This window comes from Bacillus rossius, chromosome 13 (assembly GCF_032445375.1).
Source record: "Bacillus rossius redtenbacheri isolate Brsri chromosome 13, Brsri_v3, whole genome shotgun sequence".
NCBI lineage: Eukaryota > Metazoa > Arthropoda > Insecta > Phasmatodea > Bacillidae > Bacillus > Bacillus rossius.
This window is the reverse complement of record NC_086340.1, coordinates 1,201,476-1,217,383: the sequence shown is the minus strand read 5'-3', so window position 1 is coordinate 1,217,383 and position 15,908 is coordinate 1,201,476. Positions and strand designations below refer to the sequence as shown.

The window sequence follows — 15,908 nt, the reverse complement described above, 5'->3', positions numbered from 1 at the left end:
CAGTAAATAAGCTTGCGTTTCCTCGGCTATATTTACTTCCCATTTCACTCGCGTCATTCTTGACTTCTGCTTCTCCGAGTCAGTTCTCTGCAGACTTGGTTGTTTTGTATCCTATTATCAGTCTGTCCTCCCGAGTGAGTTCCTACTTCCTTCTTCTATTGACCTGTTTCGTCATGATGTTCTCCTTTCCCCAATCAGTACTCTTTAAGAAGTCCCTCTCTGTCTTCTGTCTTCTGTATCCTCCAAGCACACAACGAGGGATGAAGAAATTAGAATGAATGTGCGGAGCTAAATGGTAGTATCCCGAGAAAACACACAAGCCCACGGTGCCGTCCGCCATGTTTCCAATTGCGAAAAACCTCAGCAGAGAATAAAGTGATTTTATCACCCTTTTTTTATTGTTTTGCTCGTTTATAATTTTTTTCATCACCGAAGATAATGATTTTAGAACCATGAATTTTTTTCAAATATATTTCGAGACTAGCTGATAGTTAAAACACTGTATAATTGCCTATGTTTTGTGATTGGTTAAGATTCTTGTAGGTACATGTTTACTGTTGGTACACGAATCATAGTCATTCAGTGCGGAAGCAAATGTGTCCTGAATGCCTGGCCAAATAAAGTTATTGGTTCTATTTCAGGCAGTCACCAATTGCAAGAACGAAACCGTTGACTGAAAATCAATTTTTGTTAAAATTTTTGACATGATAACGTCTTATAAATCGATGAACGCCGGCTGCACGTACGGGAAATTGTCACGTTCCGCCTGAACCGAGTGTGCAAGAACCGGCCAACCACAGTGAGAGAAAATCTTCTATAATATCAAACAGGTTAAGGCGGGCTTTTTAACTAATTGTTCGTGATTATATTTAAACAAATTATTTAAATTTGCAAAAACTGTAAATAATATTTGAAAATTAAAAAGTATGCAATTTTTCATCAATGTTTTCTTATGACGTTATCACGTAAAATTATCGTCCGTAAACCGACTTTAAGACAACCCCCTTTTTTTCTTATTAAATACAATGTCCTATTGATTTTTTATCAACAGTTTGACATTGGACTGCTTCTCTGCTTAGAGCTAAACCCTCGGATTGCACTTTTGAACATAAGGTGTTTGTAGTAGTTCTGCAATCCGCTGTACTCCTACGAGAGTCTTCGCGTTGTTGCACAGCCCGCTGCATTCCCCGACTGTTTGATCCTGAGCGAATTAAATTTAATTGGACTTGAATTTTAAAGTTACTGGAAATAGCACTCCCCCACCCCCTTCATCATTGGGCCAATGGGTGGCAACGTTCACGGGTCATAAGCTCAGAGCTCTGCTTTGCAACCATAAAATCCTGTGACAGCTGAGAGGGCAACGGGTCGTGGGTTGGAGCCCTCCGATTATAGTGGAAACCCGACGAGTGACAGTCCCGATTTGCAAAGGGCAGTCCGTGGTATATCGCCAATCCATCAGATAACTCATCGATGCTCCTCGGAGCCCTTTCGAGGGTAACTGGTTGCAGAGTACACTGAAAATCAGTGATAAGAACAAAAATTGGCCCTCAGTTCCTACTCCAACACCATGAAAGGAAATAGATAACATATGTGTATCCCATCATTTATGGCCAGGATATCACTGTTCTAAAATTATTGTTTACTGACACAATGACTAAGAATGAACAGGAGAAGAAAACCTTTGAAACTAAGACACTAGCAGAGGAAGAAATTTGTTCGGATTGGACAGAGCAGGAAAGATTATTGAAATACTTAACACATTACAAAGCACCAGCGATTTTGAGAGTAAACAAAGCTGCAACAATAAATACTACCAAAAATTGTGCAATTGAATGGACTATTAGACAAGGTTTTACTAGACAATGAAAAGATGAAAGTGATAAATGCCACAAGAACTTCGCAATCTCTGATTAGCTACCTACGAAGTTTCTTTACACAGACAGATGGAACTTTTGATTTGGATAAGACATAACAGTGCCTTAGAGGTGAGATTATATTGCTATTCGCGGAGAAGGGAGAACAACCCCGTGAAGTGACCAAGAAAGAGTTCTTGAAAAATATCGATCCTTTTAAGGAATATCTTCACCTCATGGGTACACACAAGATACACAGAAGAGGAATTCTTCTAGAAGCTGAGGATGATGTAACACTACAAGGACTACAGAATGCTGAAGGCATAAAGACTTTAGGTATCAGATTTGAGAAAACTAAATTAATGAGACCACATTTGATTATATTCGATGTCTCACGATATTATTATAATGGGAAGCTATTTGATACTATTTACGAAAAGAACCTGGAGAGACTGAAATGACTCTGGCACACTTCAAGAAAGACTTCATTGCCCACATGAAGAGAAGGCCCGTGGATAATAAAGAGAAAATTAATTTAATTATAGAATGCACTCCATCATTGCGGAATAAGAGAGAAGGGACCCCTCTACATAGCATTTTCCTCCTGTAGACCCAATGATCGTATATCGATGATTATGTGCTTTAAATGCCAAGTTTATGGTCACACTACAAATAAAATTAAGGGGCAATCTAAGTTGCTCAACATGTGGTGAAGTAGGACATAAGTATACTGAATGTAGTAAGAATAATGAGGAAGATAAATTTGCAAACTTGCAGAATAGATAAACAAGCATATAAAACTTGGATTCAACTAAAAAAGGAAGAAATCTTGGCAGGATATGCTAGCTTTAAAAGACACTGAGGATCCTTGGGGACTCGTTTATAGACTGTGTGGAGAAGACATACTCTCCACTCGAGATTCCTGAGATTATGGTAGAAGGCTCGCAATTTTTTACCATTCAAGATAACCTTAGGGCTATTTTCAAATGACTTTTGCCAGACTATAACATAAATGAAGAGAATCATGCTCAGTGACTCAAGAGGACTGCAATGGAAGAAATACTTCAAACTATGGACGATCTTCCATTCACCATCCCAGAACTGAATGCTATAATTAAGAAACTAAATCCTAAATAGCGCCTAGTCACGATGACATAACAACTGAGATGTTGTGGTATGTTGAAAAAGGTCTGAGAGACCCATTATTGGCAAACTCTAAAATGCCTTCGAGGAAGGAGAATTTCTTGATTTGTGGAAAGTCGGGATACTGAAGATTATATAAAAGCGAGATGGGAAATACATACACACGTGAAGACTTACAGGCTTTTGGCAGTGTTACTCTTGCTTGGCCAAATCTACGAGAGACTAATCATTAAAAGTCTTGATATGTACCTGACAACAGTTGATGAAATTCATCCACGTTAGTACAGCTTTTGTCGTGGCAAGAGCACAGAGATGGCTGTTGTGGACACGGGGAAGATAAAGACATGGAATGCTCGTATGTTCTGGGTATCGAGATTGATATATCTAGAGCCTTCGACAATGCTTGGTGGCCCCAGATATTAAGGAGACTGAGTACAAAAAATAAAGAGCTTGAAGATTAAGGCTGTAATAATATTATGTCATGCTTTCAGTACATAAAATTGGCCTTCAAGTTAATTAAAACCATTAAATAATGACACCTTTTTGAAAAGCAACTAATATGGTTGCCTGATGTGCGATGTGCAATGACCGCGGCCTGGGCTCCCACCCCTGCGGCCTGCAGCCCCCCCCCCCCTCCTCAGGGGCGCAGAGCCCCTCCAGGGGGCAGGGGGCGGGGGCGGGGGCCGGGGATATAACCGCTCCGGCACCAGCACGCGCCAGTGGCCCGCGGCTCAGCTACAGACTCGCAGCATCAGTCGCTCCAGCACAGGTCAGCCTCGGCACCACTCACTCACTTACTGTGCTGTGCACGTGATTTTAAATAAAACCATAATTCACTGTTCACTAAAGATTTTTTCCTACCGAACAAGTCCTTACTTAAAGGTTTTCATAAACTTAAAGGCAAATGTTTATGTCAGACCTAACGTGTACTGAAAGCATGAAATTGTGTGGTGTACAGTTTTGGGTTAACCGTTCGTATTCAGTCTTCGTCTTAAAGTATTTTTTGTAATATCATTCATTAAATCAATAAAAATAAGTTTTCCCCAAAATACTGAAAAAACTCAGGTTCCTATGGTTTCGGGAAAATCTAAATTTTATTGTTTTAACTAATGATATGGTAAAAATGAAATGTTTAAGACGAAGGCTACATACACACGGTTAATGCAAAACTGTATACGACATGATTTCGTACTTTCTTGACATGGTAGGGCTAAAAAAAAAAATATTTGCGTTTAGGTTCATAAACACAAAAACAATATTTTAAATTTAAAAAATCTATCTCAACCTATTTGCCTGTAAATTTATCACGAGTGTCTTCATTTTGTAGTTTACGCATATTTCCTCGCCGGTTATGTGCGAGCCGTGAAAAGCCAGGCACGAGAATGTAATCACGAATATTCGCGTGACATTATCAGATAATATTTATTGAACATCTGTTAAGAAAATTTGAAACGAAACAAGAGCGCTACAGTGATACCTATATCTGCAGGGGAAAAAACCCCTCGAATAACGGCAATGGCAAGAAAATGAAACAGCCAAGATGGCGCTTGAGACCGAGTCTTATGCCAAATCTTTTGACACTCCTATAGTGCTAGCTCGTGCCCTTGTAAAGATAACGTGTGTAGTGATAAAACGTTACAGTGTTTATTCCCTAAATCTAAAGTACTAATCAAAATATAAAATAAATAATAATGTTCCATTGTAGATACAAAAATATAATTTTTTAAGAATAATAATAATACTGTGAATGCAGTTTTTCGTATATTTCTTTACACATATATTACGGCGAGCATAAAGTGATTGCGCGTGCCATTTTGTTCCACAAATATATCTGTTTCACGTGCAATGAACTTCGTCCGATCACGTAGTTTTACCACCGCACTTGGACTTCATGACTGGTAAGACAGTTGATTTAAGTGCACACTAGTGAAATGTAACATTAATTTATAGTCTTGTTGTATTAACACTGATATGTTTGAAGCAGGGAAACTGATTTACGAATCTACATAAATTTCATTTAACTCGTGTCTCCTTTTGTCCCATCGGGAAAGAGATGAGATAAGCAAGCACTAATAGACGCATATTCTGTGTTTATATTCAATAATAAATGTATGCATTAAAATTAAAGCATTTACACCCACCGATGCACACAATACACTAAAAAATGCAAATTTATTACCATTACAAAATACTTTATGATGATAGGCCTGCAATGTGTATAAGACTACAATTATTCATATTGTAAATACGCATCCCCTAAAAGGGCTGAGGGCATCTCCCGCGTCACTCGAACCACGTGCTCCCGACACTCGCTTCTTCTCGGGTCGAGTTCTCGTATTCTCACAATCGAATCTCGGATTCGATTCTTAGGTATGAAAGTTCCTCGAATCCGAATATAGATCTTAAGAGACAGGAATAAAATAATATAGAAGGAAAATCTCAGACATTTAAGTTTTGAAGGGAAAAAAAAACGTTCAACACATTAAATTTTATTTTTATATAAAAATAATATTTACACGTTTAAGATACAATTTATTTTTATGTCAACAATATAAATTAATTGCTAAACAAACATTCTCATAGCATTGTAACTCGTGGCGGATACAAAAGTGACTTTTGTAACTTCCTTCTGAAGAGATAACTAATGTAACCATTGTTAAAAGCTCAGTTGCTAGTCAAGAGCGTACGCAGAATTTAATTTCGGGGGAGGGCGGAATTATACATTCCTCCACCCCCTCCCCGTCTTACGCACGACCCTGGTGTTAGTGTTTGGATTTCTGATTGTTCCTTCCTCAAATATTTCAATTAATTATATTATTTTTCCTCGAATGTAAAATGTTTCTAGTAATACGGATTTTATTATTTTTGAGAATTTGACTGACCCTCTACTAAAAGTACAGCCAGAGCCCTGGAGAGCTAGTGGTCCACATATGAAAGTCATGCAAAAGTACAAAATTTTATTTAAAAAAAAAAAATCAATTTTTTTATTTATCTCATTTTAATAACTAGAATATTTTGACGCAGTCATATCACTCGTATAGAAGTTTGTCAAATTAAATAAATTTACAAAAATTCAATCAATACATGACATAAATAAACCATAAATATATTAATTTAGTTAGAACAATTTTCCCTTGGGCACATTGCTCCCCCCCCCCCCCCCCAAATAGGATTAAATCTACATTAATTTTATTTCAAAACGAAGTTCAATGTAAAAGGCTACACTTTTTCTCTCAGGCTATTGCTAAACAAATCATGATGAAAATAGCATACTACAATCATTATTTTTATTATTATTCCCCGTTGTTTGCATTTTTTACTAGCCTATCTTATAACTTTACAAGAATTTTTTTTTTCATTTGAATAAAGTATTCCTTTTATTCTGCGGAACCGAAGTAATGTCTAATTAATTATAGGCATGTGTTGTGATAAAATTTAAATATTAATATTGTGGTTGTTATTTCAAAAACCTTTTTTTAATAGATACTTTTAATTTGTTAGCACAGCTTTGAATCGAAGCATATACTTTGGCATCTGTCTCAACATGTAACTGTTCACTAAAATTTAAAATCAATATTGTATTAATTGTTGATGATACAAATATCCTTCAATAGAATGGAAATAGTAAGGACATCAAAGGTATTTGACTTGTCCTTTAAAAAGCTAAAAAAGTTTTTACAAGCAATCTATTGAGTAAAATCAAACAAACTTTAAATAATGTCAGCCCTGTGTTATTTAATATGGAAATCTTTGCATTTGAGAACACCACATGTTTAGTAAATTCGTGCAATGTTTGTAAATAAAATATATATTTTCGAACCTTACGGATTATAATTGACACTATCTCCCACACCACGTGCTTGCGAGAGATCTGTTGATGCGGGGAGGGAGACAGCTTCCAGTTCTCTTTTTGGGTGGAGGGGGGTGACCACAGGGTGTTGGAGAATGTGGGATACTTCCCAATCAAATACGGAGTCCGAAAGTTCTATAAATAATTGTACACCCTTTAAAAATTATTTTGACACATTTGGGACGTCTTAAACAGCCATGATCCCACCTATGGGTTTATCTGAAATTTATAGTACTTATTAATAAACAAGGCAACTCACAGCATAGATAAAAAACTAAAATGTCTGCAAAGGGAAATATTTAAAACAATTTAATTCAAGCTGTTTACCAATATTACATCCAGTATCTTAAAATCTCACAATCTGAGGCCTGGAGTAGGTTGTATTTTATCTTTCTGGTTGTTTTTAAGATCTGAGGAGGTTATGTTCCATAGACAGCCACTGAGCCATAGTCAGAGCTACTGACGGTGAGGTGACGTGTGCTGTGGCTGTGTCCCCAGCGCCGCCATGACAGTCCCCGCAGCCGCGTCCTTGCTGCTGCTCGCCAGCCTGCTGCTGCTGAGGGCCGTCTGCAGTCGGGCCGAGGGCGAGGAGGCTTGCGAGACACTGCCCTCGGAGCTGCACATCACCAAGGGTGCGTGGGTGCAGCGTCACCTACCTAGCTGGACACACCGCCAAACTTGCCTGGCACGCTGCCAACCTAGTCTGTGACACTGCCAACCTAGCCTGAAATACTGCCTTACCTAGCCTGGCATGCCAAAAACCTACCCTGACACGACACCAGCCTAGCCTAGTATGCCACGAACCTAGCCTGACACACCGCCAACTTAACCTGGTATGCCGCCAACCTAGCCTGACACACTGCCAACCTAGCCTGACACACTGGCTACCTAGCCTGGCACGCCAAAAACTTACCCTGACATGACACCAGCCTAGCCTAGTATGCCACGAACCTAGCTTGACCTAGCAACCTAGTCTGGCATTAACCTAGCTTACTAAATGATCAATGCAACCCAAAACATCCAATTTACGATGCATTGAAAATGACATTATTGTACATAATTCTGTTTATTTACCATATAAGTTAAAAATAAATATTTGGGAAAGTGGCATAAATATCAAGCATTGTCGGGAAATATTTTTGGGTGGTTGGTTTGAAAACAAAATGGGGAAGGGGGTGGCAAGATGTGTTGAAAAAAGTTCCATGGGTAATAAAACATTGCTATGTCGATATGTGTGTGTGTGTGTGTATGCTGAAGCTGTATTTGGTTGCCCTATAAGATATACAGCACACATGTTTCGGACATTCCTGTAATGCTGCATACACATTGAAATGTTTAAGAAAGTCATGGTCACACTTGTGGAATGTATGTGAGGCCCCGTGTGTGGCACTGGAAGGCTCGGGTGGAGGACATTCTCTGACTCCCTGACTGTGTGTTCCAGAGGAGTTTGACGAGCTGGGCAGGCTGCAGCGCACTTGCAATGGAGACGTGCAGGTGAACAAGTGCGAGGGCGCGTGCAACTCCCAGGTGCAGCCCAGCGTCATCACGCCCACGGGCTTCCTCAAGGTACCGCGCCGAACTCTCACCCAGACATCTTACAATCTACTCCCGAAGTTGATTCCTCTCACAACTAAGTGATATTCCACCAACCTAGCCTAACCTACTGATATCATATTGACACAAGTAAGTTTCATACTTAAAGAGGATGGATAGGCATCAAAATACACCATATTTGTTTCAAACATTTTACATACCTAATAACAATTTTACATTGGTTAATATACTTAAAAAAAATACCTTCATGAGTTTATTATCAAAAACTGTAACATTTTGTCGGCTTGCAGTATTATCACAGTTGTAGTATTTCCCCATAATGAATGAGATACTAAATGCCAATGCCTATACAAGTAAAACTATTTGCAGCAGACAGTCAACATTAACGTATAGAATTCCATTAAATTGTATGCTATGCTTTGATGACGTCAGATTTTGCAAGTTTAACGATGTAAACTTGTTACCTATGGCTTAAAAACAGTATAAATCAAACTGGGGTCTTTCGGTTCCTATTTCTCTCCATTTATGCCTTCTTGATCAAAAGAAGGAAAAAAACATAATTTTTTAAATAGTGTTTATAAAAGCTGGACTGACTACACATCCTTCATGGCGATTGTCTCTTTTACACCCACGCACTCTCTCGCACTGTGGATATACATCCTGTCAAACCTTTGTTATAATATTTTTCTCAATTTTTCTAGACACCAAAATTCATTTTCCTGTCTCACAGCATGCACTGATTTTGTTTTTGTGCACACTGCTTTGAATTTCCTTGGACTTCGCTGTTATCCTCACTCTCTGATCCTCAGCTCTCGCGATGAGACCACCAATGCCTCCTGTTTGTCTGCACACATTCCTTAAAGCATCCACTCGCAGTTTTATCAAAATAAAGTAGTTTCAAATGATGTTTGGTGACAATGTATTTCTTATGTGACTACGATTTGGCAGTGGCTTCTAGTGGTGGCTTGTCAATCGTAAGGCTTTGGCCATGTTTGGATGTGTTCACCTCGATGCTTATGATCGAGACCTCATCGACCATCTTCGCTAACATTCGTCTTTTTCCTCCGCAATCCTGCCCAGTGGTTTGCTAGGTAGTTGTGCTAATGTTGCCTGTAAGGTACTCTACCATCATGGATTGTCATATGTTTATATTTTTCTCAGTATTGACTACTTCTACTTTAGAAATCGTTTTTTGTTAGTTATTATGGTGGTTCCTTAAAATATTTAAATAAATTAAAATATTTTGGAGGTGGGCGGATTCGAACCCACAGCCTGCATTTTATAAGCTCAGTGCTTTGACTGCTCGGCTGCAGGGTCGAACATTTCTAAAATTGTAATTACGAACTTTGCTTGTTCGAATCTCTGGATTGGGAAACACAACTTTGACTGCAAAGCCATCGAGACATTTTCCAGACTGAGAATTAAATAAGGTATGTAAAAATAATAACACACATACATATTCGGACTTGATTTTTTTTTTAATTTGAAGGAATAATAGCATAAGCTGCTAGAGGTCGTCACCATCTTTATTTTCAGTACTTGCTACCAGGAGCGATAGTTAACACACATCTCCTAGATAGTGCTGCCACCATCTTGATTTCAGTGGCAAGAAATCGACAACCTACCTCTTCACACTCTATGTCACTCTTTGTAAAAGTTTTTGTTTTTTGTTAAGTTAGTACATCGAGGGATTCTGGGTTCGAGTGCCGGGTAAGGCATGGGTGTTAATTTACATTAAGAGATTTGATTGCTACGATATGATAAATATTAGAAGAATATATAGTTCTGGTTGTGGGTGCAAGTCGTTAGCCACTTAAATGTTAAAAAAAAAAAAAAAAAAATTACATGTGTATGTGCTCTGATGCTAGATTTCCAGTGCATATTTTCCAAGTTCACACTACATAACAGCATGCCAGAGACAACAGTTTCTATTGCCGTGAAGTGACACACAGACTTGCCATTATCCTTGGGAAAACTTTGAGAGCTGGGTGCTGATCCTAATAATTTATTTCATGTAAATTAATATAAAGGTGTAATGACCTGGAGTTTTAGGCTTGGAAATTATTCAGACAAGCCATATCCTCTCCACAAAAAAAAATAATAAAGATAGTTTAAAAATGAAATCTGATAACAGATTAGACGCTGAAATATATTCTTAAATGATATTCGTGAACAAACAGCAATATAAATCTTGATCTGTTTTTAAGTCATGTGGTTTCTTCTGACATTCTGCATACTGGGTGTGTGCCCAGGTAGACAGCCCACCACATAGCGTTTGGACATATTTTTTTACTGTAATTCCTCATTTAATTTAGCTATCAGTGCAGCAAGGCACAATAATCAATTTTCAGGGTTTTCTACATTATCATCTAGTACATTACCAAACATGCTTCAGCATGTGATTGTTGGGTGAAAATAATTAATAATTTCGTGTGGGTTACTGCAGATACTGCATCTCTGGAGCTAGGGCACCACAGGGGCCCGGCTGAGTTTCGAGATTATTTTTTATACTTGGAATTGCCCAGATAGAACGAGAATCGCAATTCTATTGTTTCTATAATGTAAGTATATGACACCTTACAATTTATTTTATTTGCATATTTGGCACGTAATCTTTAGATGTTTTGAATTCTGTGGTTTTAAAAGTTGTGTTTTAAATAACACAGATGGGGCCCGAGCACGGGGCACATTGTTTCTCTGGACTGCCTGTTGTTGACCTTACACGTGTCTGATCTATCTCCTGTGGTTTTCAGAGCCATGCAATGAAATAAGAGATCTGTATTGCCAGCTGCGGCAAGATGGTAGAGTATGTCCATGTTGGTACAGGAGTGCTACTGCTGTCGGGAGAGCTTCCTCCGGGAGCGCACCATCGCGCTCACGCACTGCTACAACCCCGACGGCGTGCGCATCACCGACGAGCTGTCCTCGCTGGACGTGAAGCTGCGGGAACCCGTGGACTGCAAGTGCTTCAAGTGCGGCGACTTCTCGCGCTAGTGTCCGTCGCCCGTTCATCTTGCGAGGTGCCCCTGCGAGCTCCGCTGTTGCCGACGAGCAATCTTCAGTAGACGGCAGCAACGGGATGATAAGACCTCAACAACAATGTCTAATTTATCAGTTTTTAAAATGGAAAACTAGGCAATGATTTTTAATCATATAAAATAAAAAACCATATAAATGTGAATGTTTCATCCCTGAGTTAGTTAAGTCAAGTATTTTTATCATGTCGGAAAAAAAGGCATGTGTTTTGTTTGTAGATAAGTTTAAAATAAATATTTTTATGAAGGAAAAAAAAAGGTTGATTTCGTTACATTATGCCGAAATATTAATGTGAAATACTTTAAATTTAATACAATCCTACTTTGCCGACATAAAAAAATTATTCTTTATAGAGCATAAAACTTAAGTTACGAGTCAAAATCTGATTTCACTGATGTTAAGTACATAACCTCCACAACATTGGCCCAACTAGCCTCACACAGGGTGCTATCCTCATGCTGACCACACACCACACAAAGGACACTGCCCATCAGTGCTCGCTTATGTCACTGAAGCACTGGCCACTGGAATCCCTGAGTACATCACCTCTCAGCCTCTGTAAGTGTATTATGTTGACAACTGATCGGGATGACTGTGTAGTTACTTATGTCCCTCTTTTCTGGTATAACAGGAAGACATGCCAATTATTTTGACTATGCTTTAAGGCACATTCCAATAAGGAATAACTTGAAATTATTTCCACGCTTGCCCAAACAAATCTGATTGAGCCCAGATATATGTTTTGTGCAAACATAGTAATTATTTTTTCGCAAGTTATCCTAGTGGATGTACACCTTTAGTTCAAAAAGTAAATTAGTGTGTCTTGAATTATTATAGTAGAAGAAAATAATTAATTGTAAATTTTAAGATTTTTTATGTGTAAACATCATAGCAATCTGTATACAGCATTTGGTAGGATTAATTTCGAGAATGGAACGAAAACAATTGGGATGGAAATGTATTCCTAAACATGGTGCTGCTATCTCAAAATCTCAATACCATGGGTGACCCGCATGAGTCATCCATTTATATTAACTTTCGTGTATTTTGAGGGATGTACTAAATGTATTGGTATGCCAAACTAATCTTCATAATAGTAACTATCCTTTAATACTTTATGGTATAATTTATAGTCATAAAAATAAATAATTACCCTACACCTTTAAAATATGCAAAACCATTTTGACAATCCTACGTTAATATTGAAATGTAGAGATAGAGTAACCTTCGACATACAGTAGAGCCACAATAAATTGTTAGGCTACGAATGAACATCACCATTGATTGATATATTATCGCCCGCATGATAATCTATAGGAAGGTATTTGTACTTTTCAACATTTGAATGTAATAATTATAAGATACAAATTGGCATACATCATTTACCATACTGTAAACCATAGACAATAGTTTCATCAATTATGGTTCAATCTGATCGCAAGTAACACATATATCCAGAAGAAGGGAAAAAAAACACCCTCTGGAAGATGTCTCACCTGCTAGATGGTAACAGTTTCTCCTCAGTTTGTTCCAGGGTTAGATATGTGCTGCACCACAGGGGACATCCTCATTATCATCTGATCTAACTATATCCATAGCAAGAGTAATAAACCTTGTATCTCTGGCCTCCACAGTATGTTTCATTTATGGGCTGATTATTAATATATTTATACACTCTGGCATTTTGATCTCAGTTACGTAAAACCATGCCTGGACACAAAATGTGCCCCAGGCCCCAGCTTACTAACATAATCTTCGAGACTTTCTAACGATTCACCCACACACTGGGTCGCTAATTGCAGTGACACATGCACCAACACTTCACTTTGAATTACTAAAAAATTTGCACATATATTATTTTATATTGTGCTTTGCCAAAAATTAAGACATTTTTTTCTCTCTTACATATGTATAATTTTTTATTACTCTACATATCCACACCTATATTAGTGTACTTTTGTTATTTGTATGAATCAATGAACATCTTTCATTTACAAAGTTGATTAAGTGAAAATTAAAATACATATATTACTTCAACCACAGAAAACATTTATATTTGGTCACTGTAATTTCAACCACAGAAAACATGTATATTTGGTCACTATAATTTACCAGAATACCAGTTGACTGAGATTCCTCATGAATCAAAGTCATAGTTCACACATAAAATAAATAGTTAATACTTATCTTATTAAATCCATGCCTATAAATTAAACTAAACCTTGATCTAGAGAAACAAAAATATATACATACTTGAGTAATAATTGTGTTCTTAAAATGGTTATTTCAAAAATAAATTTAATTTAAAAATTATTCACTTCTAGGTGGAATAGTGTGTTCCCTATTAAGGGCGGGCATCCAATTTATTATTTACATATTTAACATCTATTGTGCTTCCAAATAAATTTTCAAGTGCTTGCCTAATTAGCATTATAAAAATATACAAACTGGAAATACCCCCATTCCTAATATTTTGGCTCAAAATTCACCATTACCAGTAATATATATATATATATATATATATATATATATATATATATGTGTGTGTGTGTGTGTGTGTGTGTGTGTGTATACACACACACACACATACATATATATATAGGCGACATTACGTGATACTTTTCAAGGTGCGAAGTAGCTAAAACTTTTGACATCGTACTCCTCGCCTCGCAGTGAAAGTCCGGGTGCCAGCCTGTCCGCAGCATGCCGCAGCAGTGTCTGTGCTCTCGGCAGTGGCTGTCCGGCGAGCTGGTCCCCAGTCCCGCCACCGCCGAGCCCAGACGCCGTCACGAGGCGATCCAATGCAAACCTCTCTTTGTTATTTCGGTTTTACTGTTTGTTCTCTTTTGTATCACGTGGGTGTTTTGTAGCAGCAGTTCGTAGTGCCATGTGCTGTAACAAATTGCCACTGAACTGTGAGTATTCCTTTGCGACTTAATCCACCCGCCCTAATATTTGCCTTGTCATACACGTGTGTGCTGGAGGTGTGCTTAGGGGTCTGGCCCCAACATGTGGACCACTAGTAGTCCACTAGGTTTTCACTGCAGATTTCTCCCCACGGGTGACGTCCTTGGTCAGCCACACTGGGCCCAGCGGTCCACTCCCGCCTCAAGAATCAGAGGCTGCTCTTTTCACAGAGCTGGTGCCGGGCAAGCAAAATTCAATTATCAGCAAAGCGACCGAGTAATGTCCACCGTGTCTCCACCAGTGACATAGCCAGGATTTGTGATTTGTGTATCGGGGGTGTTAAGAAGCATGGGCCCCCCTGTATTAAAGTGGGGGGTCCGGGGGTCCTCCCCCGGGAAAATTTGGATTTTAAGGTGTAAAATAGTGCTATTTTAGCAGTTTTCGGTTCTTAAATTTAAATATTGTAATGGTAAAAATTTTATTAATTTTAATATGAAATTTGTTTGATTGATGAATAAGAAATTAATTAAAGATTTGGTGCTAGGAGGGGGCGTGTTCGGGCAGGGATAGAACTTGATGTAGGTACATCTTAGGCTTCCCAGGTTTCCAGTTCATTGTTAAGTTTACAGTGTTAATCCAACTGATTACTTAATGTCTAGAAACAGAAATTTAAACTGTCCGATAAACACAAATTGCTATTTTGTAATAAAAAAACTGATTTTTATATAAATGAGTAGAATATGCACTTTTCTTGTATGCCACACCACAGAACAAGAGGCTAAAAAAAAAATAAAAAATAATGTGAACGAACTTTCACCGGAAATAGCGTATGCACAACTTCTCACAATCAATATAGCTATGCTAGTATTATATGATGAAAGATACCATCTTGCGGATGAGCCCGAAACTACTTCAATAAACTGGTCTCCACCCAACTGTTGGAGACAGGACCGCGACAGTTTATACTTGTCCATCAGACATGAAGGATAAGGATGTTCTTATCTATGTATTTCCACTGGTTCCACTAGAAGCCTCCAACAAATCTGCCTAATAGGCCTCCTTGGCAGCCAGGGATTCCTAATCTCTAATGGCAGCAGGCATGTTTGTTTCTATGGAATACCTATCACATGGGAAGCCTACAACTCCTGTAGTTTCAGTACCCTGCCGAGGATATCCGAAGATATCCTAAGTTTGTCGCTCGCTCGCGCAACTTCGGTAGCATATTTTTTTTTTTAAATAAAAAAGCACGGTTGAAAGTTGTTTTTATTGCTAGCGAAATGTCGACTTGTTTGAATTTACAAAAGAAAAATTACAGAGTTTCTCTTTAAATGAAACAGAAGAAAAAAAATTGGGGTATTTTGTCGGTCAAGTAACATATGACAATTTTTCATTAGGTTTGAAAAATTTAGGATATTCTTTTTCAGTTCGTGAAAGTAGAGTTCATGACACAGCAGGTAAGTTCATTTATGTATATAATGTAATTCTAACACTAGAAATTTATGAAGCTTAAAATAATTTGATAGTACCTATAAAAATTTTGCAGACTTTGATATTAATATTTGTAG

The 15,908-nt window shown here is 38.0% G+C and overlaps 1 protein-coding gene across 4 annotated transcripts in view; it reads left to right on the top strand.

Annotated features, from left to right (window-relative positions):
• Positions 1-13,271, top strand: part of LOC134538080 (partner of bursicon) — a 157,458-nt gene extending 144,187 nt beyond the window's left edge. For 2 of the 4 annotated variants that reach the window (XM_063379079.1, XM_063379078.1), the window contains 3 exons: positions 7,345-7,478; positions 8,288-8,412; positions 11,227-13,270. In XM_063379079.1, the coding sequence (XP_063235149.1) occupies positions 7,352-7,478; positions 8,288-8,412; positions 11,227-11,394 (420 nt within the window). In that variant the 5' untranslated portion in view covers positions 7,345-7,351 and the 3' untranslated portion in view covers positions 11,395-13,270. Of the gene's footprint in view, positions 1-3,720; positions 3,766-4,220; positions 4,895-7,344; positions 7,479-8,287; positions 8,413-11,226 lie in introns of those variants that run through there. The other 2 variants (XM_063379080.1, XM_063379077.1) reach the window with 2 other exon arrangements.
• The last annotated feature ends 2,637 nt before the right edge of the window (positions 13,272-15,908 follow it).